Source organism: Chionomys nivalis, chromosome 7, assembly GCF_950005125.1.
Source record: "Chionomys nivalis chromosome 7, mChiNiv1.1, whole genome shotgun sequence".
NCBI classification, from domain to species: domain Eukaryota; kingdom Metazoa; phylum Chordata; class Mammalia; order Rodentia; family Cricetidae; genus Chionomys; species Chionomys nivalis.
The window spans coordinates 44096251-44123737 of NC_080092.1; the positions used below are offsets into that span (position 1 = coordinate 44096251).

At 42.7% G+C, this 27487-nt stretch overlaps 1 protein-coding gene across 3 annotated transcripts in view; it reads left to right on the plus strand.

Moving 5' to 3' along the window:
* The first annotated feature begins 30 nt into the window (after window positions 1-30).
* Ttc19 (tetratricopeptide repeat domain 19) overlaps window positions 31-27487 on the plus strand; it is a 73179-nt gene continuing 45722 nt past the window's right edge. For 2 of the 3 annotated variants that reach the window (XM_057775729.1, XM_057775727.1), the window contains exons 1-7: window positions 31-261; window positions 346-449; window positions 2035-2145; window positions 2559-2597; window positions 3319-3375; window positions 4061-4122; window positions 8928-9022. In XM_057775729.1, coding sequence (XP_057631712.1) covers window positions 81-261; window positions 346-449; window positions 2035-2145; window positions 2559-2597; window positions 3319-3375; window positions 4061-4122; window positions 8928-9022 — 649 coding nt within the window. In that variant the 5' untranslated portion in view covers window positions 31-80. The remainder of the gene's footprint in view (window positions 262-345; window positions 450-2034; window positions 2146-2558; window positions 2598-3318; window positions 3376-4060; window positions 4123-8927; window positions 9023-27487) is intronic. The other variant, XM_057775728.1, reaches the window with a different exon arrangement.

A 27487-nucleotide genomic window follows, 5' to 3' on the forward strand; every position in this document is an offset into this window, starting at 1 on the left:
CGTACGTCATTGCGCATGCGGCCAGGCGGGGCGTCCCGCGCCAGTCGCGGCTGGTGGTGCGCTGAGGACGCGTCGGAGGCATGTTCCGGCTGCTGCGCTGGCGTCTGGGCCGGACGCTGCTGCGGGCCGCGGGCCGGCGGTGCGGAGGATGCGCCGCGCGTCTGCTGCCGGAGCGGGCGGGCGACACGGGGCCGGGCGCCGAGGGGCGGCCGAGCCGAGGCACGCCGGCGCGGGGACAGGGACTGCTGCCACTGTTGGCAGGTGAGCGGCGCGCTCCCAGGCGGGGCCGGGCGGGCGGGCGGGGGCGCGGGCCGGTCCCGGTGACCTCTGAGCCGCTTCTCGCAGCGCTCGCCTGGTTCTCGCGGCCCGCAGCGGCGGCGGAGCAGTCGGGAGAGGACGAGACAGACGAGGTGGAGGCCGAGATCATCCAGTTGCTGAAACGAGCCAAGGTGAGGCGTGCGCGCTCTCCGCTCCCCCCGAGGTCTGGATGGATTGGCCCCAGGTGCCAGGCTGGCATACGTCCAGACCGGTCCGCGGTGAATCCTGCCGCAAAACCGCTGCGGTCGTGAGCGCAGGTGGAGATGGCACCCTCGCATTTCTCTTTTGTCCGAACGTTCTAAGTGGGGATGTTTTGCGGGGGTGGTTTTAATCAGCTTAACCAGCCAAGCCGAAGTGATATTTTGTGCATAGTATCTGTATGACGCCTCGAAAATGCAATGTAGTGTTGCTTATGTCTCTTGGTTTGTGTCTAAATCTGTTTCTCCACATTCTTTTGTATTTTCTCTCCAGGTTTGTTTCATCTCTTCCAGTGGGTTCAGTATCGACTTAATGCCATCAACGTCCAAATTTGTGTTCACAGACTGCAGTGTGCCATTCACGTGTTGTCTCTCTTGTGTTGCTACCTCATACTTAGCATGTTCCGAACTAAGCGCTTGTTCTTAAATGACCCCTCCTAAATATGTTCTTCAACACTCTTCGCTTTGACACCTGAAAAAAATAACCAGCCTAAAAAACCGTCGTGGTTCTTAAAGTGCGTTGTTGATAATCCCCAGTTACACAGCAATAATCACAGTGCCATCAAAATCAAAACGCTTCTCCAATCTTTCCGAGCCCTCCACCCCATCTCCTCCATTCTTGTCACAGTGGTCCTGTTCCCTTGCCCCACTGCAGTTCTTTTTCTGAGCAGCGGCCGGGAGCGATGTTTTGAGAATGTAAAGCAGAGCGTATTGTCTTCTTGATCATTGAGCGACTTCTCCCTGTGTCTGAGGAAACACAAGCCTGTCATGGGCTGCAGGACTGAAAGTGACCGAAGTGACAGTGACTCTGACTTACTGTTCTCCCTCCACCTGTCCTTCCTTGTATTTCTTCCCTGTCTGTAGGAGCTTCACTCCTTATCTCTGTTGGGGCCATTCTTCTGTCCATTTTGTTGTCTGGTTGACTCCTTCTCCTTACCCATTTTTACTCTCATTTTCTTGAACACTTCCTTGATTCCCATTAGATGAGATCCCTGGTTCACTCTGTAGTGTTTTTCTTTGTTGCTCTCCTCATGAGTTTTAATTAAGCCTACTTGTTCTACATGGTCCCTTATAATCTAAGGAAGAGGAAAAGAAGGTGAAAGCCCTTATAATGGTCCCTTATAATCTAAGGAAGAGGAAAAGAAGCTTCCTCATAAAGTAAACAGCGTCAGACGAGGTGCTGCACACCTTTAACCACAGCACTCAGGAGGCAGAGGCAGCCAGGTCTCTGTGGGCGTGAAGTCAGTCTGGTCTCTGTCTCCGGAAAAAATAAAGATTGCTCACATTCCTTCTGTCTGATCTGTTAGTCAAGCTTTGTTGTATAAGCATACCTAGATGCAAGGAGACTGTTCTCCCTGTCTTCTCTGTCAGCATGGTTCCTGGACATAGTGGGGATGCAATAAATACATGATGAATTAATGACTTTCTTCTGTGTATTGTGTTGTATCTAATCTGTAGCAGCATGCACATCTGCTTTCCTTACATTTCATATAACGTTTCCTTTGTCTTCTCTTTTTAGTTGAGCATCATGAAAGATGAGCCAGAAGCAGCGGAACTAATTTTGCATGATGCTCTTCGCCTTGCGTATCAGAGTGATAACAAGAAAGCCATCTCTTACACTTATGACTTGGTAACTCCTCTGACCAGTTTGAGCTATTGATGAGGAAGGGGGGGATGCTGAGGAAGTGCTCCTCCTAGTTTATCTTCCTGACTCTCAAGATGTCCCGAAGGTTTTCGTTTTCTACGTTTTCTTTTGGTTTTAATTTTTGTATCCTTTATGGGGTCACGTATAATTTCAGACCAGAAAGAAACAGATATCTTAGTGTTCTTCTCTTCACTGATGAGTGGATCTGTTTAATTTGCTTTCAACAGAATGTATAGAATAAGCTCGGGGCTTCTCTCACTGTTGCTGTACTGAGCCGCTAGCAGATTAACTGGTGACATTTTCTCTATTAAAGCAGGAAAGAGTCTCATTTAAAGGTTTCTAAGTTGGTGTAAACTGCAGTGTTCTGAATTGAACAGCTCTTTATAATTTGCTTTCAGATGGCCAACTTGGCATTTATACGTGGGCAACTTGAAAATGTAAGTCAGTCACTTTGTGATATCTTGAAGTGGTGACCCCTCAAGGGAACTGTAACAGTGAGGAGATATATTATTCTTCAAAAAGGTCCCTAAAATACAGTGACTCAAGATAAAAGTGTTTCTTTTTAATTGATTAGCCCACAAGTAGGTAAAAAACTACAAGCAGATTAGGCATCTCTGTGTGGTTGAAAAATCTTGGGCTCATTTTGAAGTATGTCTTCATCTGCCATGAGTGAGCTGACTCATGCAGCCTGCGGGAAGGGGAAAGGAGAGGATTTGGTGCAAGTAACATTCTTATGAAATGTCTTAAAGGTGTTGACGTTCTCTGCCTGTTACTGTTAGCTAGAACTTAAATTTGTGGTATGATCACACCTAACTAAGGAAGGCTGATTCAAAAATTGAGGCTATTTTGAAAACTTAATTGATAGGGTGACTATCACAGGACAGTTTGCGATCTGTCACACTAATTCAGGTGATTAATCTCTTCAAGTTAGCTTCCATTCATCGCAGGGTACTTTAAGGTACAGATTAGAAATGAGGCCCTGATCCTTTGGTCCCTTTATAAGAGTCTCAGTGCTCTGCATATCCGTGGCGGGGGGGGTGGGGTGGGAGGCGCACACATGTATGTATGCATGTTTTCACGCATGCACCTAAGATTGGTACTTGGAATCAAGAGTCACATGTAGATTTTTTTTTTTTTAATAAATCTTTATGCTTTTAGGCAGAACAACTTTTTAAAGCAACAATGAGTTACCTTCTTGGAGGAGGCATGAAGCAGGTAAGGACACTGTCTAATATTGCCTCCTCATTGATGCAGCTAACAAAATGAGAGCTCCCTCTCTTAGGGTTTCTGTTGTTGTGATAAAAACATCATGACCAAAAAGTAACTTGGGAAAGAAAGGGTTTATTTCATCTTAAGCTTTCTGGTAACAGTTCATCGCTGAGGGAAGTCAGGGCCAGAACTCTAGGTAGATACCTGGAAATGGGAGCTGAAGCAGAGTACGTGGAGAAATCCTTCTTACTGGCTTCCCGTGGCTCACTCAGCTTGCTTTCTTAGACCACCCAGTCCCACAGTGGGCTGGACACTCCCACATCAGTCATTAATCAATAAAATCCCCACAGACTTGCTTTCAGACAGTCTGCTGGAGGCATTTTTCTCAATTGAGTTATTCTCAGATAACTGTAGTTTGTGTCTAGTTACCTAAAAACCAACCAGGGTATGTCTTGCAGCCCCAGACCTAGCACACACAAAAGTTATTTCACCCCTAGACCTGTAAAAAATGGCTAATATTTCACTGATTCCAAATGATGATGGCCAAAGAATTCATAGTTGGTTATTTCCTTTAAAGGAGGAAAGACTGGCTTTAAAGCCAAATTCAGTAGAGAAGTTGGAAATACTCCATAAGAAATTTTTACTTTTTATGAATTGCTTTTTTTTTTTTTTTTTTTTTTAATCCCAACAGGAAGACAATGCAATAATTGAGATTTCTCTGAAGCTGGCCAGTATCTATGCCGCTCAGAATAAGTAAGTATGATCAGAGTATAGAAGTGGCAGTGGCTGGGTAGTAGAGTGATGAGCAGAACACTCAGACCTTGGGGTCTCCAAAAGTTGAATGTTATACTTAAAGTGTCTCATTTCTCATCTTGGTAATTTTGAGGCCTTTCCAGTTTCTCTCCTTCTGTTTCCATTTACCTGAGCGGAACACAGCCCTCATCCCTGTAACTGTACTGTGATAACTAATCAAGTATTTGATGTTTGCTTGAAATGAGAAGTGAAATAGTTAGATCTGTAGTCAACTTCCTAGAAGCAAAGGGAACAGTGTAAGAAGTACCACAGCATAATAGACTTGAAGAAACCACTCTGCGACTACCAGCAAAAGAGGAAGTTAAGTATGAAGTGAAATGGTGAGAATTTCTTTTGGGTTGTCTCTGGCTCAGCTTACTATCCATTCTGGAAAATACGTGTTGTCTTAGTTAGGGTTTCTTTTGTTGTGTTAAAACATTGTGACCAAAAGCAATGTGGAGGCAGGGAGGGTTTATTTGGCTTGTACATATGGAGGGAAGCCAAGTTAGGAACTAAAAAAGGGCAGGAACCTAGAGGAGGAGCTTATGCAGAGGTCATGGAGGGGTGCTGCTTACTGCTTTGCTTAACTTGCTTTCTTACAGTACTCAAGACCACCGGTCCAGGGGGCATCATCACATCAGTCTCTAAGAAAATGTCCTACAGTTCATCTACAGCCCAGTTAACATAGGCATTTTCTCAGTTGAGGTTCCTTCCTCTTAGATGACTCTAGCTTGTATCTAGTCGACATAAAACTAACCAGCACAAGTGGCTCTGGTGAAATTAGATGTTTTGTTTAAATGTCTTCAGAGTATGTGGAAATAATCATCAGTAGGATTTTGGTGGGTGATAGAGCCAGTAGTAGAGGGAATTCTGGATATGGAAGTTAGGAATTAGGTTTAAAATAGTAGATGAGTTTAAAGTCTTTTCCTTTCTTTAATTTTTATTTTAGAGACAGAGCTTTTCTTTGTTGCCCTGACTATCCTGGAACTCGCTATGTAGACCAGGCTAGTCTCAAACTTTGCACTTGTCTCTGCTTCCTGAGTGCTGGGCTTAAAGGCATGTACCACCACAAATGACCCTAAATACTTATAAAGAGGAAAAAGCCCATCAGCTACATAGAAGGCTTTAGGAAACAGTTTAGATGTTGCCAAAAGCTAGCAACCCATGAGGCTTTAATGACCCTTGTGATAAAATACAATCTATTGAGGGGTGCCATGATAGAGTTTAGGCAGGAACTGAAGCAGAAGCCTCAGAGGAGGATGCCTACTGGCTTGCTTTTCTTAGCTTGCTCAGTTTACTTTCTTATATACCCCATGACTGCCTTGGGTAACAGTATCTACAGTGGGCTGGGTCCTTCCATGTCAATTATCAATCAAGAAAATGCCCCCCGACGGGTTTGCTTACAGGCTATTCTAATAGGGCATTTCTTCAGCTGAGAGTCCCTCTTTATCTCTAGATTGTGTCGTATTTACAAACTAGATAGCATGATTGATTCCTTGTCACCTTGACACAGAAACATCACTGTTCACATATATCCTTTCCTTTCGTGCTTGTCCCCAATATGTCATGTGAATATTACTATCACAAAATAAGCCAGACTGGGGGCTGGCGAGATGGCTCAGCGGTTAAGAGCATTGCCTGCTCTTCCGAAGGTCCTGAGTTCAATTCCCAGCAACCACATGGTGGCTCACAACCATCTGTAATGAGATCTGGTGCCCTCTTCTGGCCTGCAGGCATATATGCAGACAGAATATTGTATACTTAATAAATAAATAAAAATATTTAAAAAAAAAAAAATAAGCCAGACTGGCCTCCCAACTCACAGAGATCCACCTGCCTCAACTATCTGGGTGCTGGAATTGGAGGTGTGTACTGTCACGCCTTGCCTAAAACATAATATAACTTTAAAAGATGCACAGTCTTAAAAAAATTGTCAAATACTTTAAAATCCAATCACTTTAAAATATCCAACTGTGGGTTTCTGTAAAACCAAAGTAAGTTTCATAATTTCTATTCTAAGAGGGAAGAAACCAGGGCATGGTTATGATCAAATCAAAGCAAAACCCAGTTCTTCTCAGAAGTATAAATAGCTGTTGTGTCTGAGACTCAAGATCTTCTGTTCTCCAATGGGCTGAGCAGCCCTAGCTCTTCTCCTCTGCATACGTAACTTATAAACTTGGGTCAGCTCCTCCTGTCCTTGGCAGTTGGCCTATGGTTCTAGTCTCCAGCAGGCTGGGGTCTCCACTGCACCGGAGACCGCCCTTACATCATGTGCAGGGACTCCCCCATGCCATGCAGGGCCATAGCCTTAGCTCTTCCCATGACCCATGATGCCTTCAAAACAAGTACCACCTGGGTGACCCTTACCAAGTTTGACTGTCAGTATGAGATACAGCTTTGGCTCCCTCTGGACCACAGCTTCTGTGTGTTGACCCTCAGGAAACAGTTTCAGAATATTTCACCTCAATGATGCTGGTGGTAAAATCGCCTCTAATTCTCAGCTTTGGCTAAACAGCCTTTGTTCTAGCACAGCAAAGACTTCACTTTATGCCAATGACGCTGGTATCTTGTTAGTCACAGCTAATTTTTCAGCTCCAGCTGATGAGAAACCACAGAGTCTCATTACAAAATAGCGCACAAACGGCCCTGACAGTCCTTGTTTCCCCCAGAAATGTCACAAGTCAGGCCTCATTCATCTGCATCTCTACAACTTCCCCATCTCCCAAGCTCCCACAGCAGCCTGTTAAATTCTGAGCATTGAGTGGCTTTCCCAGCTTCAAGTGTCAGTGTCCTTCCGCAATTGTCCCCAAAACAGTGTGGTCAGGTCTGTCAGCCATAGTCCATGGTCCTGGTACCAATTTCTGTGTTAGGGTCTTTTGTTGTAGTGAAACACCATGACCAAAAGTAATTTGGGGAGGAAAGGATTTATTTTGTTGAACAACTGTTACATCACACAGTATCACTGGGGGAAGTCACGGCAGGAATTCAAAGCAGAAACCTGGAGACAGGAACTGAAGCAGAAGTCATGGAGGAACACTGCTTGCTGGCTTGCTCGGTTTGCATTCTTGTATACCTTGTAATCACCTGGTGGTGTAGGCACCACTCATACCACGATCAGACGAGAGAATGCCCAAGTGTTTGCCTTCGAAGCCAGTATCAGGGCATTGTTTCAGCTGTTCTTCATCTTAGTTGCTTTTCTCTGGGTTCTAGATGGCAAAACATTACGTGGCACAACTTTTCTTTCCTTTGTCTCTAGGTAGAATTCGAAGGGGGAGCACATGGTATGTAAATCAGGAACATATCTAGACAGTTGTATTTAGGGCATGAGTTTAGGGAGAGAAGTAAGGTTGGTGTCCTTTAGGTTTTAGCTGCTGCAGAGATTTGATGTCACATCAAGCTTGATGCAGTTCAAAAAAGTTGCTCTTTGAGGTAGAGGTCCCAACCCTGGCTTCTCTTCTAGTCAACTGCTCCATTTTCATTAGCCTGCTAGTTTCTCTGTGTGTTGATTGGGCACTAGATAGGCTGGAACTTCTGTGGGACTTTGACTTCAAGTCTTTCTGGGCTTTGAGATATGGGCTGGTTCTGTAACGTAGGCTAGCCTGGATTTTAGACAGAAAACATAACGTAGCTCTTGACTTAGATCTTGAGCTTCAAATTTGGCTGGTGCCAGAGAACACTGCAGCTGTGGCCACTCTAGAGCGTAGCATCCTACAGGACTAGATGTTAATGCTGTCACAATTCCTCTGACAAGTAGAAGCTCAAAGCAAATAAATTATGAATGCTGAAAAAGAAGATTTGTAAGTCTCGCAGAACTGAAAGCTTTTAACTGTCTATTAACAGTACTTAAGTTAGTTTACCTTTTTTATGTTGTTTTATTAAGCAAAGCGTGAGATAAGAAAACACATTGCCAGGCTGTCGGGCTTATACAAACTGAGTGTTGGGGTATATATAGGTCAGTGTCAGAGTGCTTGCCTAGCATGCGTGGGGACCTGAGAACTGCAGGAAAAAGGCTGAGATAGGGAGTTGTCTGTAGACCTTTTACTCAGATCGCATCTTGTGGTATTCCCTCTTGCCTTGGGGCTGGAGGCTTTATTCAACCAAGGTTTGGGACTGGAGAAGGAAGGTGTTTTCTCCTGACAATAAAGCAGAGCACTGGTTCATCAGATCCCTCCTAGCTAAGCACGAGAGGATAAAGATTGAACTTTACATTGTCAGTTGTGGTAAGAAAATAGAACCAACATGGAAGAGCAAGAACCAGAGTTGAAGAAGGAATTTCTTCCTGTTCCTTTGCAACTCTGTAGAAGCTATCCAGTGTCAGGCTGGATGTTTCAGAGCCCAGGACTATACGTCAAGCCTTCCCATGGCATAGCTAGTATTTTAATTTTCATAAATAATAATAATAATAAAAGCTTAAGTCAGAACACAGCTTGAAAGAAATGTCCATCCCCAGAGTTTCCCAGGAGTGCATGATGGCAACAGTTGGGAACCTCAGGGTGGGGCTCTGCTGCGTGGAGAGACAGACTGGAAACTGTAGTGGGAGATAATGGAAGACTGATGGCTACACAGCACGAGAACGTTGACGGCATCTCTTAATTAACTTAAATAAATGACTTCAAAGCAAATAAACTCTGGAGAAATACAGATTGACAGCCCAGAGATAGAAACTTCTCAGTATTGATAATGCTTAGACCAGAGCTGTAATTATGAGGGTGAAGAGTTTGAGAAAATGTGAGCACAGCTGATTGATTGTTGATACTTCTTTCTAGACAGGAATTCGCCCTTGCTGGCTATGAATTCTGCATTTCAACTCTAGAGGAAAAAATTGAAAGAGAAAAGGAATTAGCAGAAGATACTATGTCAGGTAGGAAAATTTACTTGTGTAGGTTTTGGGTTTTCTCCACAAGTTTCCATTGCTGAATGTTCCATAAGGGGAAGAACCACGTTGCAGGTGGGCAAATTGTTCATTCTGAGAAGTAAGTGGCTGTCTTAATCCCACTTGAAGTAGGGTGTTTGTTTATATGACTAGACCTCTTAGGTGACAGGTTCATAAATTCGCTGCTAAACTTCTGCTACATCTGTAATTTTAGGAAATTGATAAATATATAAGGAAGTCCTCTCTTTTTGTTCAGTCATTTCTTAAAGTACAGCTGGATGGGAGAGCACTTAGCTACCAGGTACCAATCCCTACATTAGGGAAAAAGAAAATGAATCTAAATAGACAGCAAGTTAAGGAAGAAGAGAAAGTTCATGTTCATTAAGGTCATCTGCACTCATGAAGGCTGGGGGCTTTAAAGTTTTCTGTTTGTTTTTGTTTTGAGACAGGGTCTCATGTCCTGGCTGTCCTGGAACTTGCTATATAGACCTCTGATTCAGAGATAACACCCGACTCTGCCTCTTGAAGCTCAGATTAAGGGTGTATGCCCCTACACCTGGCTTTTGTTTGGATTTCTTACTTGATTTGAAGTACTAGGAATATGCAGATTTTACATTTATAGAGAAACCTGTTAAATACTGACTCTGTGCCAAGAGGTAGCAAGATGCTAGGAGACTATAAGCAACTTTTCATCCCTAAAGTAAGGCTCCTGTGAAGAGGTGTCTGTGCCTTGTGTCTTCTAACTCTTTTGAACATAATCAAGTGTTCTTAGTAGCTTTGATTCATGGGATCACTGTCTCCTATAGGAAACAATACCCTTTGACGTCTGGGGCATTGCACTGCTCTTTCCCCTTCCTCATCCTTATTTCCAGATGGAGTCTTCACCTGCTGCTTTTCCTTCTGGTTCACACCCTAGGAAATGTCATGTAGTCCCATAACATTTAACTATTATGTTTATACCTCCCACTGGCACCAAGACAGCACTTACTTACTGGATCTGGTCTTACGTTTGGCTAGACTGTTTAATGGTTATCCAACATTAGATTTGTCCAAAATAGGTCTCTTGATTTCTGCTGCTCAAAAGTTTCTTCCCTGGTCAGCCCCAGGTTAGTAAGTGACACCAGCATTCACCTAAGAATTCTCTGTGAGTTCTTCCTTATACCTAATCAACCAACAAGTTACATTAGATTAGCTGTGAAAACTCATCCACATTAGACTACGTCTCTCACCCTCTTACCCAGCGATTGTGTAGGCCATCATCTTTTGGTCTGCATCTGATCTCAGTTTTATCTACTTCCTTCCCTGTACTCCCTCAAGTAATCTGTTGTCCACACAACAGGAAAATTAATGCTTCTGTATTACTTTTAGAATAAATTCACAATCCTTACAAGGATCCGTGATCTGGCTCCCACCTGCTTCTGTGGCATCCTCACCTTCTGTCTCTTCTCTGCTCACTGACCACATTGCAGTTTTCCCTGGTCTCGCACATCCCGGGCCCATACGGCCTCAGGCCTTTTCTTCTCCCTAGACTGCTCTCACCGCTGCCTCTCTCCAAGTCTGCTCAGTGTCTTCCTCAGAGGTCTGTCCTGACGCAGGCATAGAAGTACATTTTTGTACAACTCTTTAGTATTTGTCTTCTCTACCAAAAAGAGATAAAGATGCCATCTGTTGTATTAAATCCTTAGTGCCTGGAAGAGTGCCTAGCACTTAACAAGGGCTCTCTTCCTCTCTACCTCCTCCTCCCTCTCTCCCTTCCCACTCTTCTTTTCCTCTCCCTCTCTCCCTTCCCCTTTCTTCCTTTTTTTCTTCTCTCTCTCTCTCTCTCTCTCGTAAAAGACTTATTAATTATATATACAGGGTTCTTCCTGCATGTATGCCTGCAGGCCAAAAGAGGGCACCAGATCTCATTACAGATGGTTGTGAGCATCATGTGGTTGCTGGGAACTGAACTTAGGACCTCTGGAAGAGCAGTCAGTGCTCTTAACCTCTGAGCCATCACTCCAACTCCCCTCTTGCTTTCTTGGATGTGATATTGCTGATATAGACTGGCATCAACTTTTATTTATTTATTTTTGGTTTTTCTGTAGCTTTGGAGCCTGTCCTGGAGCTAGTTCTTTAGACCAGGCTCGAACTCACAGAGACCCGCCTGCCTCTACCTCCCGAGTGCTGGGATTAAAGGCGTGCGCCACCACTCCCTGGCGACTGGCTTCAACTTTAAGGCACTCTTCTGTGTCAGCCACTTCACTAGTGTGAGTCATTATCAGTGGCCCTTGATTTATTTCATCTCTTTGTCTATCTTTCTCACTCTGTCCAGGGTCTCACGTATCCCAGGCTGGCCTCACACTTACAGTAGAGCCAATGATGACTTCATAATTCTCAACATCATGCCTCCACCTTCCAAATGCTAGAGTTACACTATACTGATTTCTGTTGTGCTGTGGATGTGCCAGGCAAGCACTTTACCAAGTGAACTGCATTTTTAATCCTTTGATTAAGACTATAAAACTTCATTATACTCCTATATACCTTTATTAAGAGTATAAAACTTGGGGCTGGAGAGATGGCTCAGAGGTTAAGAGCACGGGCTGCTCTTGCAGGGGTCCTGAGTTCAATTCCCAGCAACCACATGGTGTCTCACAACCATCTGTAATTCGATCAGGTTCCCTCTTCTGCCGTGCAGATAGAACACTGTATACATAATAAATAAATAAATTTAAAAAAGAGTATAAAGCTTTTTCCAGCTTCAAAAATAGTTACTTATTTTCTAAAGAAAATTCTGGAGAGCATTACAAAAAAGTAAGGCTAGTCCTGTTGCCAAGAAAGAGCAGCTGTTTACGTTCTATTATAACCTGACTTTTAATAATATACTGTGGAAATATACTTCTGTTTTTTTTTTAGGTAGAAGAATGCTTGTTGGAGATGTGAGTTTCTTTGTGTGTGAATGTGCATGCTCACTTGCACACATTGAAAGGACAGTCTTGGGTGTTGTCCTCAGATGTTCTCCTTTGTGTTTTGGAAAGTCAGATTTACTCTCTTAGAACTTGCCAAGTAGCCTAGACCGGTCATCAAGCCGCAGTACTCCGCCTGTCTCTGCTTCCCTAGTGTTGGTATTACAGGCATATGCCACTATACCTGGGTTTTCAAAATACGAATTCTGGCATGGGAAATGATTTGCCAAATTCAACTGTAATGACTCATGCCTACATTTTCAGCATTTGGGAAGCTGAGGCAAAAGGATTGCTGTGAGTTTAAGAACAGCTTGGGCTACAGAGTGAAACTGTCTTAACAAAGAAAGGGAATGCTGAGGAGATAGCTTAGTCCATAAAAGGCCTTCCATACCAACTTTAGGATCTAAGTTCAATCCCCAGAACCCACATAAAAAGGCATTGATGATGGATGCTTAAAATCCCAGTGCTGGAGACAGGAGGATAGCCTAACCTTATCAGTGTTTTCTAGGTCACAGTGAGAGACCTTGTCTCAAAAACAAAGTGGACAGCCCTTGAGGAACATCATTGAGGTTGACCTGTGACCTCCAAATGCAGGCATACCAGTCATATACATGTACTTGGCATATAACAAAAACACAAAATCTGTGTGTGTTCTGTATGACTAGCCCTGTACCAAAAGGATATTACTGCAAATGACATTAAAAATTGGTCTGGGTTTTTTTTGTCCCTCATGATACATATGTAATAATTGAAGAAAACATCATAAAATAATGACTCTTGGGGAGATAGCTCAGTTGATAAAGTGCTTGCATTGCAAGCATGAGAACTCAAGTTCTGTCCCTGGCACCGACTTAAAAAAGCTGCATGTGGTACAGTTCTTCGGTAATAACAGCAGTGGGGAGGTAGGGATGGATGACCAGCCAGTCAGTCTACCCTAGTCCCAGTAAGAGACCCTGTCGCAAATTCAAGGTTAGCAATATTGTCCTTAGTGTTTGACAAAACATACAATTCAATTACAAAGTAACTTCTGTGGTTTAGAAGAGCTTGATTGTTTTTGTAATACGTATACCAAGTGCTGAATGATTTAAAAATTAGACATATTTTTCTCTGGTTGTTTGAGATTTGTAATTTTATAGTTCATTTGTGTTTTTCTGCATATTTTATTTTAGTATGAGTATGTATTTTTCTTCCAACTTAATTTCTACAGCTCACATTATAGTATTAAAAGTCAAATGTATTGGAAGACTTACTTTAAAATAGCATTTCGTTGCCACACCCTGCCCCATCTATTTTCAGCTGAATCAATACACATGTGCTGTGTGGGTACATGCACTTATGGGTGGCGGCCAGAAGTCAGCCTGTGGTGGTGTTCCACCTTATTGGTCTTCTTTAACTGAAGCTTCCCCGTTAGGCTCGGCTGGCTGACCAGCATCCCCAGGATCCACCTCACCTTTCCATTTAAGAGTGCCGCATCCCTGGCTTTTCAGATGTGGGCTCTGGGATGGAATGCAGTTCCTTTCCATTTAAGTGGCCGCATCCCTGACTTTTCTGATATAGACTGATGGAGTGCAGGTCCTTGGGTTTACTTGACAGTGCTTACTAAGCTCTTGTATTTTCCTGAAAGTATAAAATCATTATTTCCTAATTTTAATTTTTAGAAGCTGTTGACTTAAGGAAGAGTTAAGATTACAATCTTTAGTTATTTCTATATATACCCGAGCCAGGTAACATGATTATATAATTTTATTGCCAATTTCATTTTCAGCATTTTGTTTTCTTTGGAGTTAACTTACTATCTTGTTGCTTTAAATTTTTATTTTAAAATAATTGTTTTATATTCATTTATTTGTGTATGTGTGTGCACGCCCAGGTATTCATGTGTTCAGCCTGCGAAGGTCAGTGGACAGCTTGTGGGGCTCGGTTCTTGTCCTAGCCTTTGCTGTGGCTATGATAAGACAACTTATAGAAAAAAGGGTTTATTTGGAGCTGTTTGAGAAGATTAGAGTCCATGACCATCATGGTGGGAGTCATGGCAGCAGGTAGGCAGGCATGGAGCTGGAGTTGTAGCTGATTTGGTTAAATTAGTTAACCTCTTGATCTCTAATAGGAAATTAAGAGCAGTATTCTCTTTGGATCTTCGGAATTGGAGGAGTTAATGTATATAGAGCATTAGAATAAGCGACTGATACATAGTTGCAACTCAGAAGATGTTAACTATTAGCTTTTATTATTGTGATAAGGCTGTGTGCCCCTTTTTGAAGCTTATTCTATAACCTTATCAGCTTTATTGACAGGATATAGAATATAGATGTCTTGTGTGGTGAGGCTTATCATTTGTGCTTTTCTTGTGGGGGGTGAGTATTATGGTGTGTGCTTAGAGATCAGAGGACAGCTTGAGTGTCATTCAGACCTTGTACCTTGTAAGAGACAGCATCTCATTGTTTGCTGCCACACACTAGGCCAGCTGCCCTTGGCGTTCCGAGGTTTTATTAAGTGTGTATAAATGAGTCATATTGTTTGTGTTCTATTTAGGGTTTTTTGTGATGTGCATGACACTTATGTGTATTTCTTTTGTTTTTATTAAGTTTTTTACATAGATTTTTTTTTTTTTTTTTTTTTTTTTTGCTTGTGTCTGTGTGCATATAAACTCATGCGTGCAGGTTCCTAGGGAAGCCAGAAGAGGGCTTTGGAACCCTTGGAAACTGGGGTTACAGGCAGTTGGGTGCTGGGAATTGAACTCTGGACCTCTGCAAGAGCATCACATGCTCTTAACTGCTGACCCATCTGTTTAGCCCCAACTTTTATTAATTTTTAATAAATACAAAATAACTATCTTGTGCCAGGCATTGTGTTTGGATATGAGTTGCAGGAAGCGAGGCAAAGGCTCAGTGCCTTGAAGTCAGGCAGGTCACCTGACAATCTCGATGTCCCACTGCTTTTCAGTTTTTCTTCCTGTTCTAGCTTTCAAAAGAGTTTTAGTATGTCGCTTTTTAATTTAGTTGTAAAGTTGACCACTAGTTTCTTGTAGGAACTATCACTAAGAACAGTTTTCTCTTTACGGATGAGTCTTGTAAGAGTAAACATTGTTAAATTATATGGAGTGTGAACATGTGGTAACAGCTCACACATGCTACTTTCAGAGAAATGTCTTAATTTTCGCAGGACTTGACATTTTTCATGTGAATTGCATAGAATCACTTTGTCAATCTCCAAAGTATGTAGGCCACACTACTGGATTTGCACTCTATTTCTGTATTTTGGGGTGATTACCATCTGAATAAGTTTGTACACCTTTACCATCAACAGGAGCAGAGAATGTCAGCTGAATTAAAGGGGTGGGCTGTGCTGACTGATGGTTGGGGCTGGTTGAATTCACGTAGAATCCACTTCTTCCTGCCTGCGCTACCACTCCCCTGTCTGGGCTTTCTTCTGCTCTTTATGTCTGGATAGCAGTTTCCAGGAAGCTCATCCCAGAGTGGCAGTGTTCCTGGAGTCTGTGTAGACTGTCCCTCTCATGGATTGAAATTGGATCCCATGTCTTAGTAAAGGTAAAGTTGGGGTCTTTTAAGAAGATAGAGCAGGCTTAGACTTAGGCTCTGGGGTGGTGAGACAGCTCACCTTATTAAGACAATTGCTGTGGGGGCCTAAAGAATTTAATGGGGTCTGGTCTCCCTTTTCACATTTACTTAAGTTCCAGGAATTGAACTCGGGTTGACTGGTTGTCATGGCAAATACCTTTACCTGTTGAGCCATGTTTGCTGGCCCCAAGAGCGTCTTGGTTTGGGGATTTGTGGTAGCTCATTTCCTGAGCAAGGTTATGGAGGGGAAGTTTACCTGTGTCTTCAGGGGACTGTATTTCCCTGGAAGAGTTTCAGTCTTTTCTTTCCTTACATGGGTCTTCTGGATGTGTTTGCCAGGTTCTTGGTCATACACCAGTCTTTGGGCCACTTTTCCAAACCAATTTCTTTTCAGTTGCTAATGATGGTATTCCAGGGTTTACGGTTATTGTAGCAGTTGTTTCAGAAAGCTGTGTGTTAGCCCGTTATCCCCTTTCTCCTTCCTTCCTTCCTTCCTTCCTTCCTTCCTTCCTTCCTTCCTTCCTTCCTTCCTTCCTTTTGTTCATTGGCTACCAATATTAAATAATTGTTTTAGGAAAAAATATTTGTTTATTACATGTACGGTGTTCTGTCTGCATGTATGCCAGCATGTAAGAAGAGGGCACCAGACCTCATTACAGATGGTTGTGAGCCACCATGTGGTTGCAGGGAATTGAACTCAGGACCTTTGGAAGAGCAGGCAATGCTCTTAACCGCTGAGCCATCTCTCCAGCACCCTTTTTTTTCCTTTATTACTTACACGTTCACATTTCTTCCATTTTAATTTTGTGTGTTGCACGTATGCTATGGGGAGCACATGGAGGTCAGAGAATAACTTGTGGGAGCTGCCGTCTCCATTCTGCACTTCTCTGCTCTCAAAGTCTGGTTTTCAGGCTTGGTGGCAAGTGCCTTTACTCACTGAGCCACCTTGCCAGCCAGCACTCTGTTATTTTGTTTTCTGAAGATTAATTTGTGTGTGTGACTGTATGGGTTTATGCCAGATGCGTATGCATGGGCAGCTGTGGAGGCCAAGGGTATCAGATGTCCTGGAAATGAAATAAAGGGTTTTGAACTTCCCAGCGTAGGTGCTGGGAACTAAACTTTGTGACCTCTTGAACAAGTGCTCTTAACAACTGAGCCATTTCTCTAGCCCAACCCTCAATTTTCTTGATTTAACTCTGCAATACCAAGCACACCAAGCATTAATAAAACTCACTGAGCCACCTTGCACAGAATGGGCTGGGCGTGGTGACACTTGGCACTGGAGAGGCAGAGGCAGAGGATCTCAAAGTTCGAGACCAGCCTGGGCTACAGAGTGAGGTTCAGGACAGCCAGAAATTCTGTCCTGAGAAACAAAACAATAATAGTAACAGTAATAATAAACAATGAATGAAATGTGTGAGTGGATGAATTTGAAATGTTACTTTCTCAGAAGAAAGTTATACAGTAATTTTCACATTGATTCCTTCTTCTTTCCCTCCAGAGTTTCATTTGTTTTCATATTTTAAACCAAAATACTGGTGAAAAGTAAAGTATTTGGTGTATAGTATTTGGTTTCATGAATGTTAAAACTTGGAGGTTGAGTTTTAAGCATCTGTTACTTGGGTAGATAATTTAACGTCTTTGTTCTCAGTTTCCTTATCAGTGAATTATGAGTAGTGGCCCACCCCAGTTCTAAAACTGTAGCACACACACCCTGCGAGTTCTGAGCCTGCCGGGAAGTTCTGGATTGTGTTTACCACTCTCAGTGTGACAGTCTGCTTAGTGAGCCATAATTTTTTCTTCACTTTTGTCAGGTTTATTAGACTTTCAAAGGGGCAGTTTTAGGTTTTATTAATCTTTTTCTGTTTTCCTGTGTTGTGTGTCATTATTTGTATTTTAATCTCTGTTATAATTGTTCCCATCTGGAACCTATTTTGCTCTTTTTTTCTAACTTACATGAGAAATTAGGTTACTGGTTAAGATTTTTCTTTTCTAACTTAACCTGCATTTTACAAATGTTGATACATTTTTGTTTTTGTTCATTTCCAAGTATTTTGTAGTTTTTCTTATACTTTCCTTGGTAGCTTAAGATATTTGGGAAGGTGATTATTTTCCAAGTTTCCTTCTGTTCATCCTGACATATTCTCGTGTGACAGATAGGTTGCTATATGTGCTCAGCCCTTTGGATTTACTGGCATCTTCTTAGATGAGGTTTGCCCTGACGAATGTTATATTTGGTGTTGTAATAAGAGCGGCGGGGCTGCGTCTCTGGCACCCAGCCGCCCGCATGGCTAGCTTATGCCCCGAAATAATAACACGGAAACTGTATTCTTTTAATCACTGCCTGGCCCATTAGTTCCAGCCTCTTATTGGCTAGCTCTTACATATTGATCTAATCCATTTCTAATATTCTGTGTAGTACCACGAGCTGGCTTACCAGGAAAGATCTTAACCTGCGTCTGTCTGGAGTGGGAGAATCATGGCGACTCCTTGACTCAGCTTCTTTCTCCCAGCATTCTCTCTGTTTACTCCACCCACCTAAGGGCTGGCCTATAAATGGGCCAAGGCAGTTTCTTTATTAAATGAAAGTAATTCCTCCATCATTTTGGGGTCTCTCCTTGAGTACTAGCAATTTCACCTTAGACCTCGTGCCTGCTAGGTACTGGGGGGAATGTTTGAAACACTTCTTAAGTCTGACTGGTTTATAATGAATGCTGTCCAAGTTTTCTCTGCCCTTACTCATTTTGTCTAGTTTTCCTAGATGAGATTCTATAGTGATCTTTTTACAAAATTAGTTTTTTGTGAGCTCCTTTTCCTGCCCCAAGCCCAGCCACTGACTGTCCATATTTCTGATAACCACTTAAGAGACTATCCCTCACCAGAAAAACAGATTCTCTCTAGTTATTCTCACAGATTTTAGTTTATATATATATAATCTTCAGACTTTGCTGAGTACATTTTCACTGTCTTGTGTCAAAGCTGTGGTTTACTTTCTTTCTTTCTTTCTTAGCCTTTTTTGTCATATTTTTGAGACTTTGGTTTGTGTTTGTCCTAGAGGCAGCTCTCTGTTTCCCTTCTGTTTTGTCTTGAAGTAGGAGCTCTCCAAAAGAATGAAGTGGATGGTCTTTAGCATCCCACCTTGACAGATTCCAGTATTTTACTCTGTTGCCTTAGGGTCTTTTGTTTTGTTGTCTGCCCAGGTATAATTACTGTCCTTAATTTATTCTTGTTTACCTATTATGCGTGTGTGTATGTATATATGCAATACATAGAAGGGTTAATGTGTTTTTAAACTATATGAATGACATACTGTTACTTCCTGCTATTTGCTTTTTCTATGGAGCATTTTATTGTGGAGATTTTATTATACCTGGTTCATTATGTGCAATGAGGAAGGAGAGAGACAACACTCATTGGTTCCAAAGATGTTATTAAATCATATGGGTCACGGATGGGTCAGAATTGCAGAACAAGGACTCGGGAGCCTGTTTCCCCTGACAGTCCTGAACAGGGGTAGAAGCGGGTTTATAAGCATAAAAATCACAAAACATTTGTTGTCAAGTTATAGTTAAAATTTCCACCAGCCAGAAATCAGAGATTAGGGACTTTCCTTGTATGTTCCATAATTGTCAAACATCATACTGTTGTGGGATAATGCTCTTGTACACTGTAAAAATTTGCTACTTGTATTGGTTTAATAAAGTAGCCAGGCAGGAAGTATAGGCAGACTAAGAGAATTCTGGGAAGAGGAAAGGCAGAGATGCAGTTGTCAGTCAGACACAGAGGAAGAAAGATGAGAATGCTACTCTGAGAAAAGGTGGCTAAACATAGATAAGAATTATGGATTAATTTAAGATGCAAGAGCTAATTAATAAGCTTGAGCTAATAGGCCAAATAGTATTGTAATTAATATAGTTTCTGTGTGATTATTTGGGTCTGGGTGACCAGGAAAAGAAAGTACAGTCTTCATCTACAACATACAATGCAAACTTTTCAGTCCAGTCAATCAAATTCATTTGTTCCATCTGTTGTTAGGAACAGCCATAATGTTTCTAGAGAACTAGAGATGCATAGCGACTGTTTCTGTGGTTAAGGGAGGAGGTTATTCAGCCACTGGAAAGTTCTCAGGTATAATGGAGTCTAAAGTCAAGCTTCTTTTGTCTGTTCCCTTCATTCCCTCTTGTCTTATGACTAATGAAATGAATCTTTGTCTAGGGGCTCAAATAGGGGGTTGTACTGTGCCCTTAGAATCATGAGCTTGACAGTGCCTGTGTGATCTGGAGCAGAGCATGCAATGGCATAGATAACGTAGGTGACAGACAGTGGAACAAGGAACACATTGATGATGGTTGTCAATCAGGACCAGTTGAAAAGTAATTCATACTAGTTGGTACTTTGTTTTCTTTCCTCCTTTCTAGTAAGGAGATTTTCTTTTATTAGGGTCTCTCTAATAACACGTGAATGGTTGGCATAGAAGCAGTGTGTTTCTCGCAGGGCCATGCATACACCTCCCTCCCTAAAGAAAAGTAGGCCCAGCCACGGCAGTTTTACAGGACCACTTTAGTCAGTGTATCAACTTGATTTTCTAGAAAAGACATGGAAGAATGGAAGTGGGAGATGTCTCTGTTGGTTTGTTTGCTTAGGATGTGCAAGTTATGATTCTCCAGTGATTAAGACTGATGTCCCAAGGGCGGTAAACCCTGCAATCCTGCCTCTGTCAGGAGGGGACAAGTATAGGAGGTGTTCTCCTGGTGCGAAATAAGCATACAGTGCCCATATACATTCTCCCTGCCTCCCCTTTATAGTATAGGACTTGAGGCACAATATGAACTAATCCACAAAGCTCAGGCTTGTCCTTCTTGGAGAAATGTCCTAGGGAGAGGCAGGGTGTCAAGCCAAAAGTACACCAAGTTGATGGAGGGCTACCAAGAGGGTAGTTAGGTTTAAGGTAGCCAATTTGGTGTTAGGGAGGCTTAAGTGCTGGAGTTTGTACAAATTGAGGAGTAGGGTGGTATTTGCTAGAGGGCAGTTGAAAGAGTTAAAACCTATTTCCTCTCCCTGGAGGTTCCCCAAAGTTAGGTTGGGAATGGGACTTTGGAGGATGCAAGGGGAACTATTAGGTGTTGGGTGAGGCCGCTAGTTTGTTTCCAGACCACCCTGACTTGAAATAATCAAACAGAAACTATATTATTTAAATTACTGCTTGGCCAACCACTTAAGCGTATTGCTAGCTAGCTCTCATATCTTAAATTAACCCATTTCTATTATGTTATATTTTATATTTTACTATGAGGCTCCTGGCAAGGTTCTGGCTGGTGCCTTGCGTCTTTCTCCTCTGGCAGCTCCGTGGCTTCTCCCTGACTCTGCCTACTCTATCTTTTCCAGCCTGGCTACATTCTGTTAAGCCATTAGCCGAAAGTAGCTTCTTTATTCACTAACCAATAAAAGCAATACATATACAGAAGGACTTCCCAGACCAGTTAGAGTTGATGGGGTACCTTCCTTGAGGGCAATCCCAATGTAAAAGGGAGGTTTGGGGTCTAGCCAAAGCCAACAATCCATTGTGGGGTTAGGATGGGTAGCATTCAAATAAGCATATGTAACATTGATTATCCCAAGCAGGGGTGATTTCTCCAGCAGAACAGTATCTGAAGGTGGAAGTGGGGGGTATTGACCATGGGGTTGGGGTTGTTAATGCCTGGGACTCCATAGGTCTGGTTATTGCTAGGGCCCCTTAGATATGGTGATGGCTGGGACTCCTTGGGTCTGGTGATGGCTGGGGCCCCTTAGATGTGATGCCTGGGGTCCCTTAGATGCCTGGGACTCCATGGGTCTGGTGATGACTTGGGGTCCCTTAGATGCCTGGGACTCCATGGGTCTGGTGATGACTAGGGTCCCTTAAATGGCTGGGATTCCTTGGGTCTGGTGATGGCTGAGGTCCCTTAGGTGGCTGGGACTCCTTGGGTCTGGTGATGGCTGGGGTCCTTTAGATCTAGCCTTCTTTGACAGTAAGTAGACACTGGGGCTGTTGAAGGCTGGGCCCCATAGGTCTGATCATGGCTGGGTCCTTTAGGTCTGGTGATGGCTGGTGCCTCATAGGTCTGGACTCCTTTTTGGGGAGAAGAGGCTGATCTTTTATCAGAGGTCCTTTGGGTCTAGGAGGACTGGGCAAAGCTAGTTTTCTGGATGGTAAATTCTGTTCCTGGGTCTTTGCCTATCTTGTCTGTTCTGATTGACCAGGTTAGCCCTATGTCCCATCTGAAAGGGAGAAAAAAATCCCAATGTTTAAGGATAATTATGGTGGGATTGCATGTCCTGGGAACAGCACAGAGTTTTCTTCTATGTGACTATCTGTGCTCATCACTATTGATTCCCCGTCCTGGGGCCCAGGTCTCACATCCCCAGTGGTCACGCTGAAATTGACCTTCAGTGGTACATGTGAGCCTCCTTTGTCTCCCTCAAAGTTGTCTTACTGCTTCCACCCAATGGTTCAGCCATCTTCAGGACATTTTTCCTTTTGGGGGGGCATAGAGGGCCTCTGATGAATTCAGTGGGAGGTGGTGATGGCTAGAGTTTGGCCCATGGTAAGTTTGTCGTCATTCTTGACTAGTAGGACTGTGGCTGTGATAATTTGTAGGCATGGGGGCCAACCCTGGACGACTATGTCCAATCTTTGGATAGATAGGCCACAGGTCTCTCCAGTTTTTGCCACCCCCGATTATCATCTACAAACAACTGAAAAGATTTAGTTATATCTGGAAGGGCAATCCCTGGTGTTTACTGAAGAGCTGTTTTAAGGCATTGAAAGCCTGTCTATCCGCTATTCAAGAGACTTTCCCCTCCTTTGGATTTGTAGAGAGGGCTGGCTATTTTTGCAAATTGCAGAATCCAGAGGTGGCAATATTCCACTGAACCCAGGAATTCCCTTACTTGCCTTTTGGTTGTAGGTTGGGGTTTGTTGGTTCTGGTTTCAGTTCAGGCCGTTGACAGCCAGTGCTGCCCATCTTTTATCCAGGACCTCAGGTAGTCTACCTCTCAGTGCAGAGCTGTGCTTTTGTAGCAGACACCCTGTATCCTAGCTGGTGCAGGGTCCAAAGGACGAGTCAAGACTTTTCTCTTCTCCTTTGCTACAATTAAAAGATCATCTACATTTTGGAGGAGATTGACCTTGGGGTGTTTTTGGTGGAACTCAGCTAAGTCCTGGTAGAGAGCCTCAGCAGAGCGTGGGGAGGAGTTCTTAAAGCCTTTTAGTCTCATCCAGGTCAGCCTTGTAGTTTGAGCTTTATGTCTTGTTTACTAAAATTATTTACTGTGTTGAACTCTGAGAAATACTTCCCTCTAAATAATTACCTAGTTTAGTTTATTTTTATAACAGCAAGATGTTTTTTTAGAACATAAGTGTTATGTAAGTTTCCAGACAAGCCGTACAAAAGGATCACATGCTTTTCTTTTTTGAAAAGGGCAGTCTATACTTGACAGCAAAGCCATAGTGTTACTAGCGAGGGCGATAATGTTGACTTAATGTTTCCTTTGGTTTAGTCAAGCCTAGCCATTTAGATCAGTGGCTCTCGACCTTCCTCATGCTGCAGACCTTTAGTACCCCCATGTTGTGATTCCCCATCATAAAAATTATTTTCTTTGCTACTGTAATTTTGCTACTGTTAGGAATCATAATGTATTTACAGTTAATAATATAATCTTTATTCTCTGATGGTCATAGGTGAACCCTGTGAAAGGGTCTTTTGACACCCCTCAAGGGATTTCAACCCACAGCTTGAGAGCTGCTGATTTAGAACATTTGAAATAGGTTAGACTTAGCCAAAAGAGCATCTTTTTCAGAACTGGCTGGATGCTTTTAATGAGTGAAGTTAGCTCATGAGAAGGATCACAGATACCCAATGATTCTAGAACTTGGGAGACCGAAGTAGGAGGGTCATTCACATGAGTTGAGGCATTTGCGACAAGACTAGGCAATATAAAAGGAGACCCTGTTTCAGAGGAGAATGGTGAAGGGACGGGTCCACAAGATACGACACCTTCCCAGTCAGAGAAACAAGCATAAGCCGCATCCAGCGAGCGTTCCCCTCAGTGTTGTATGCTAAAATCGGAGGAGAAGGGAATACTAGTAGAGAACTCGATTTTAAAGAGGAAGATTTGCTCATGTGTGTTTAATCCAAGGGCTGAGATCTGGGGTTTTATTCCACGATGCTTTGTGAGACTGTACCTATTAAATGCAAACGAAAAGTGAAGATTTGGCAGGACAGAAGTGAGTGCTCTAGATCTGATCAATTTCAGTGCTTTCCATGGTCTGGTGTGAGGAAGCCTGGAGCTTTGTCAGTCTACGGCATTATTTGTTCAGAGGCTGGGATTGGGCTTAGATCCTTTAGCAGAGCTGTGCAGATCTGCAGTGCCGGGGACCACTTGTCTTTTAAAGTGTATCTATATGGTAAATTTTGTTTATGAAACAGACTTTATCTGTTATTGGGTATCTGATAATCGCCGTTCTTAAAGGGATAATCTTGAAAGCCAGTAATGACTATGTGAAAATAATGTGTTCTTACCCAGTTCTCGTATGTAACAGGCACTGATTCTGCCGGCAGCCTTTAGGTTTCCTTGGTGGTCCTTCCTAGCAGCTGGCCAGCCTGAGTTTGGCCTCTAGCCTTACTTCCTGCTTCTCTTTCTCAGTGAAGTCTGGTTTGCTTTTCAGGACGTGAGATAGGAGAACCCCAGCCCTACACAGTCATGTTGCCCAGGCCTGCCTTGTGACTTGTCGTTTTCTTACTGATTTGTAATGGCTTTCCTTGTTGCATTTTTATAGTGGTGTTAATGTTTTTAAGTTTTGTAATTACAATTGATGAGCTTTATTATACATTCTTCCATATTCACTTCAGTTCCCCTGTTTTTAATTCTTTTCATTTGTTTACTCAACGAACCAATTACTAAAGAAATTAGAGCCAGCCACTCTGTAGGGAACTGAGCTGCTACAGAGTCATGACTTGTGGTTGTTTTTACTCTTTGGGGGGCCCACCACCTAGCTCCCAGAAAAGTCATTTATGGGGGTTCGTTCTTAGTTATGAATGCCTGACCTTAGCTAGGCTTGCTTCTAATCAGCTTTTCTTAAATTATCCCAGCTACTTTTTGCCTCTGGACTTTTTCCTTTTCTTCTTTTATGTCTTATGTTCAGTCTTACTCCATGGTTGGCTGGGTGCTTGGCCCCTGATGTCCTCTTCTCCTTATTCTTTTGCTTCTACTTCTTCTTCCCAGATTTCTTCTTTTATTTATCCTCTCTGCCTGCCAACCCCGCCTGTCCTTGCTCCTGCCTCGCTATTGGCCATTCAGCTCTTTATTAGACCATCAGATGTTTTAGACAGCAAAGAATCACAGCTTCACAGAGTTAAACAAATGCTGCATAAACAAAAGTCACACACCTAAAAATAACATTCTACAACATATGAACTCTGGTGGCTGACTTTCCAATGGAAGAAAGACAGTGAACACTGACAGTACGTTGGTGATATGTCTGTGCAATGTAGATACTTATATTGTATATGTGGAGTGTGCTGTGTATGATGTGAGGATTTCAGATCTGGCTCTCGGTTTTGCACAAGTTAGGCCTTCATAGGTCCTCAGACCATTTACAGAGGCAACAGAAACTGGGCTCCCGTGCTTTCCATTGGGGTTTTAGCTAATTCCTAATTGTGGCCCTCGGGAGCTCAGCTGTGCCCAGCAGAAATATTCAGTCATATTCTTGAAAATAAGTGTCTTAGAGTCTGCTTTTCTCCTCTACCATTGTGTTCCAGGAAGTGCTGAAGATGACCTCAGCTGACTAAGGTAAAATTCAGGATGTTCCCGTAGCCAGACAGCTGTAGTTCTGTACACTTTCCTGTGTTTCCTGGGTGCGTCTTAGGGTTTCTGTTGCCGTGGAGACACCATGACCACAGCAGCTCTTATCAAGGAAAACATTTAATTGATTAATTGGGTGGCTCACCGTTCAGAAGTTAAGTTCATTATCATTGTGGTGGGACATGGCAGTGTGCAGGCAGATATGGTATTGGAAAAGGAGCTGAGAGTTATACATCTTGATATACAGGCAACAGGAAGTGAACTGAGACACTGGGTGTGGCTTGAGCATATGTAAGACCTCAAAGCCCACCCTCACAGTGACACACTTCCAGCAAAATCATACCTATTCCAACTAAGCCCCACCTCCTAATAGTGCCACTTTCTAGAGCTTATGGGAGCCAGTTACATTCAGACTATGGCAGGGTTGGGTGGGAGCTAGGGGGGCACTGCTGTGCTGGAGTTTTCGTAGAGATAATCTTTTACTAATGGAACTTCTATGCTTACTTACTTTATAGATGTAGATTGTTACTGTAGCACTTAGATTCTTGTTTAACACACTTTTCTATGCTAAGGTAGTGTATGAATAAGCTGTTCTTGTACCCTGTGCATTTGAGAATTCTCTTTGCTTATATTTTATATGAAATCTTGGCTTCTTCATATACTGACTTTAAGTAGCATATGTTTTTCTGTGATTAGAAGTAAAATATGGAAGATATAATTAAAGTTTAGAGAAATAAATATGCTCCTCAAATGTCCCTTTGGGCTCTAAATGACCTGAACTTCTTACTCAGTTTTTATTAAACTATCTGATTTTTTTTCTTGTCTAACTTTAGCAGTTCCTATTTTTCAGAGAATCATGTTTCAATAAATAATTTCATGGGGCTGTACAGTTGGCTCCATGGTTAAGAGCCCTGCCTACTTTTCCAGAGGACCTGGGTTCCATTCCCAGCAGCCACAGGTCTCTATCTTGAACTCCAGGGGCTCTGAGGCCTCTGGAGGTGATGCACAGACATGTCCATGCAGGCAAACCATCCATATGGATAAATAAAATAAAAATAATTAAAAATTTTTTCTTGAAAAAAAGAAGTCCTTTGGGGACAATTAAATAACTCAGAAGGTAAAGGCAATTGCTTAAAAACTTGGTTTACGCCGGGCGGTGGTGGCGCACGCCTTTAATCCCAGCACTCGGGAGGCAGAGGCAGGCGGATCTCTGTGAGTTCGAGACCAGCCTGGTCTACAAGAGCTAGTTCCAGGACAGGCTCCAAAACCACAGAGAAACCCTGTCTCGAAAAAACCAAAAAAAAAAAAAACTTGGTTTACGCCGGGCGGTGGTGGCGCACGCCTTTAATCCCAGCACTCGGGAGGCAGAGGCAGGCGGATCTCTGTGAGTTCGAGACCAGCCTGGTCTACAAGAGCTAGTTCCAGGACAGGCTCCAAAACCACAGAGAAACCCTGTCTCGAAAAACCAAAAAAAAAAAAAAAAAAAAAAAAGAAAACTTGGTTTACTCCCTGAAACTCACAGAAGAAAAGGAGAGAAGTTACTCCCACAAGTCTCTGTTAACCTACACACTTGTGCTACCATTGCAAGCACATGATCCCCACATAAATAAGTGTAATAAAAAATGTTTTAAGCCGTTTTTATACCTTGTGTGAAATTTTATCTTGACAGCAGACAGAGAAGCCTTTTCATTATTTTTTGGAAGTTCTTTTATAGTGCCCTTTCTCTCTCTGGTGGTGGTTGTTTTGAGACAGTTTCTTTACATAGCACTGGCTGTCCTGGAACTCACTTTGTAAATCAGGCTGGCTTTGAACTCACATAGCTCCTCCTGCCTCTCCTCTTGAGTGCTGGGATTTAAGATGTGGCCACTGCCAAACTGTGCTGGCTTTCACTGGGCCCTCATTCACATTTTAAAACTTTAATATTTTATCTATTTTTAAAAATATTTGTTTTTATTTTATATATATGATGGTTTATCCTGAGTTTAAGTTTGTTCTTTGTGTGCCTGGTGTCTGGAGTTTATGAACTGGAGTGGTTGTGAGCCAAACCTGGGTCCTCTGCAACTGCTCTTAACCACTGTGCCCTT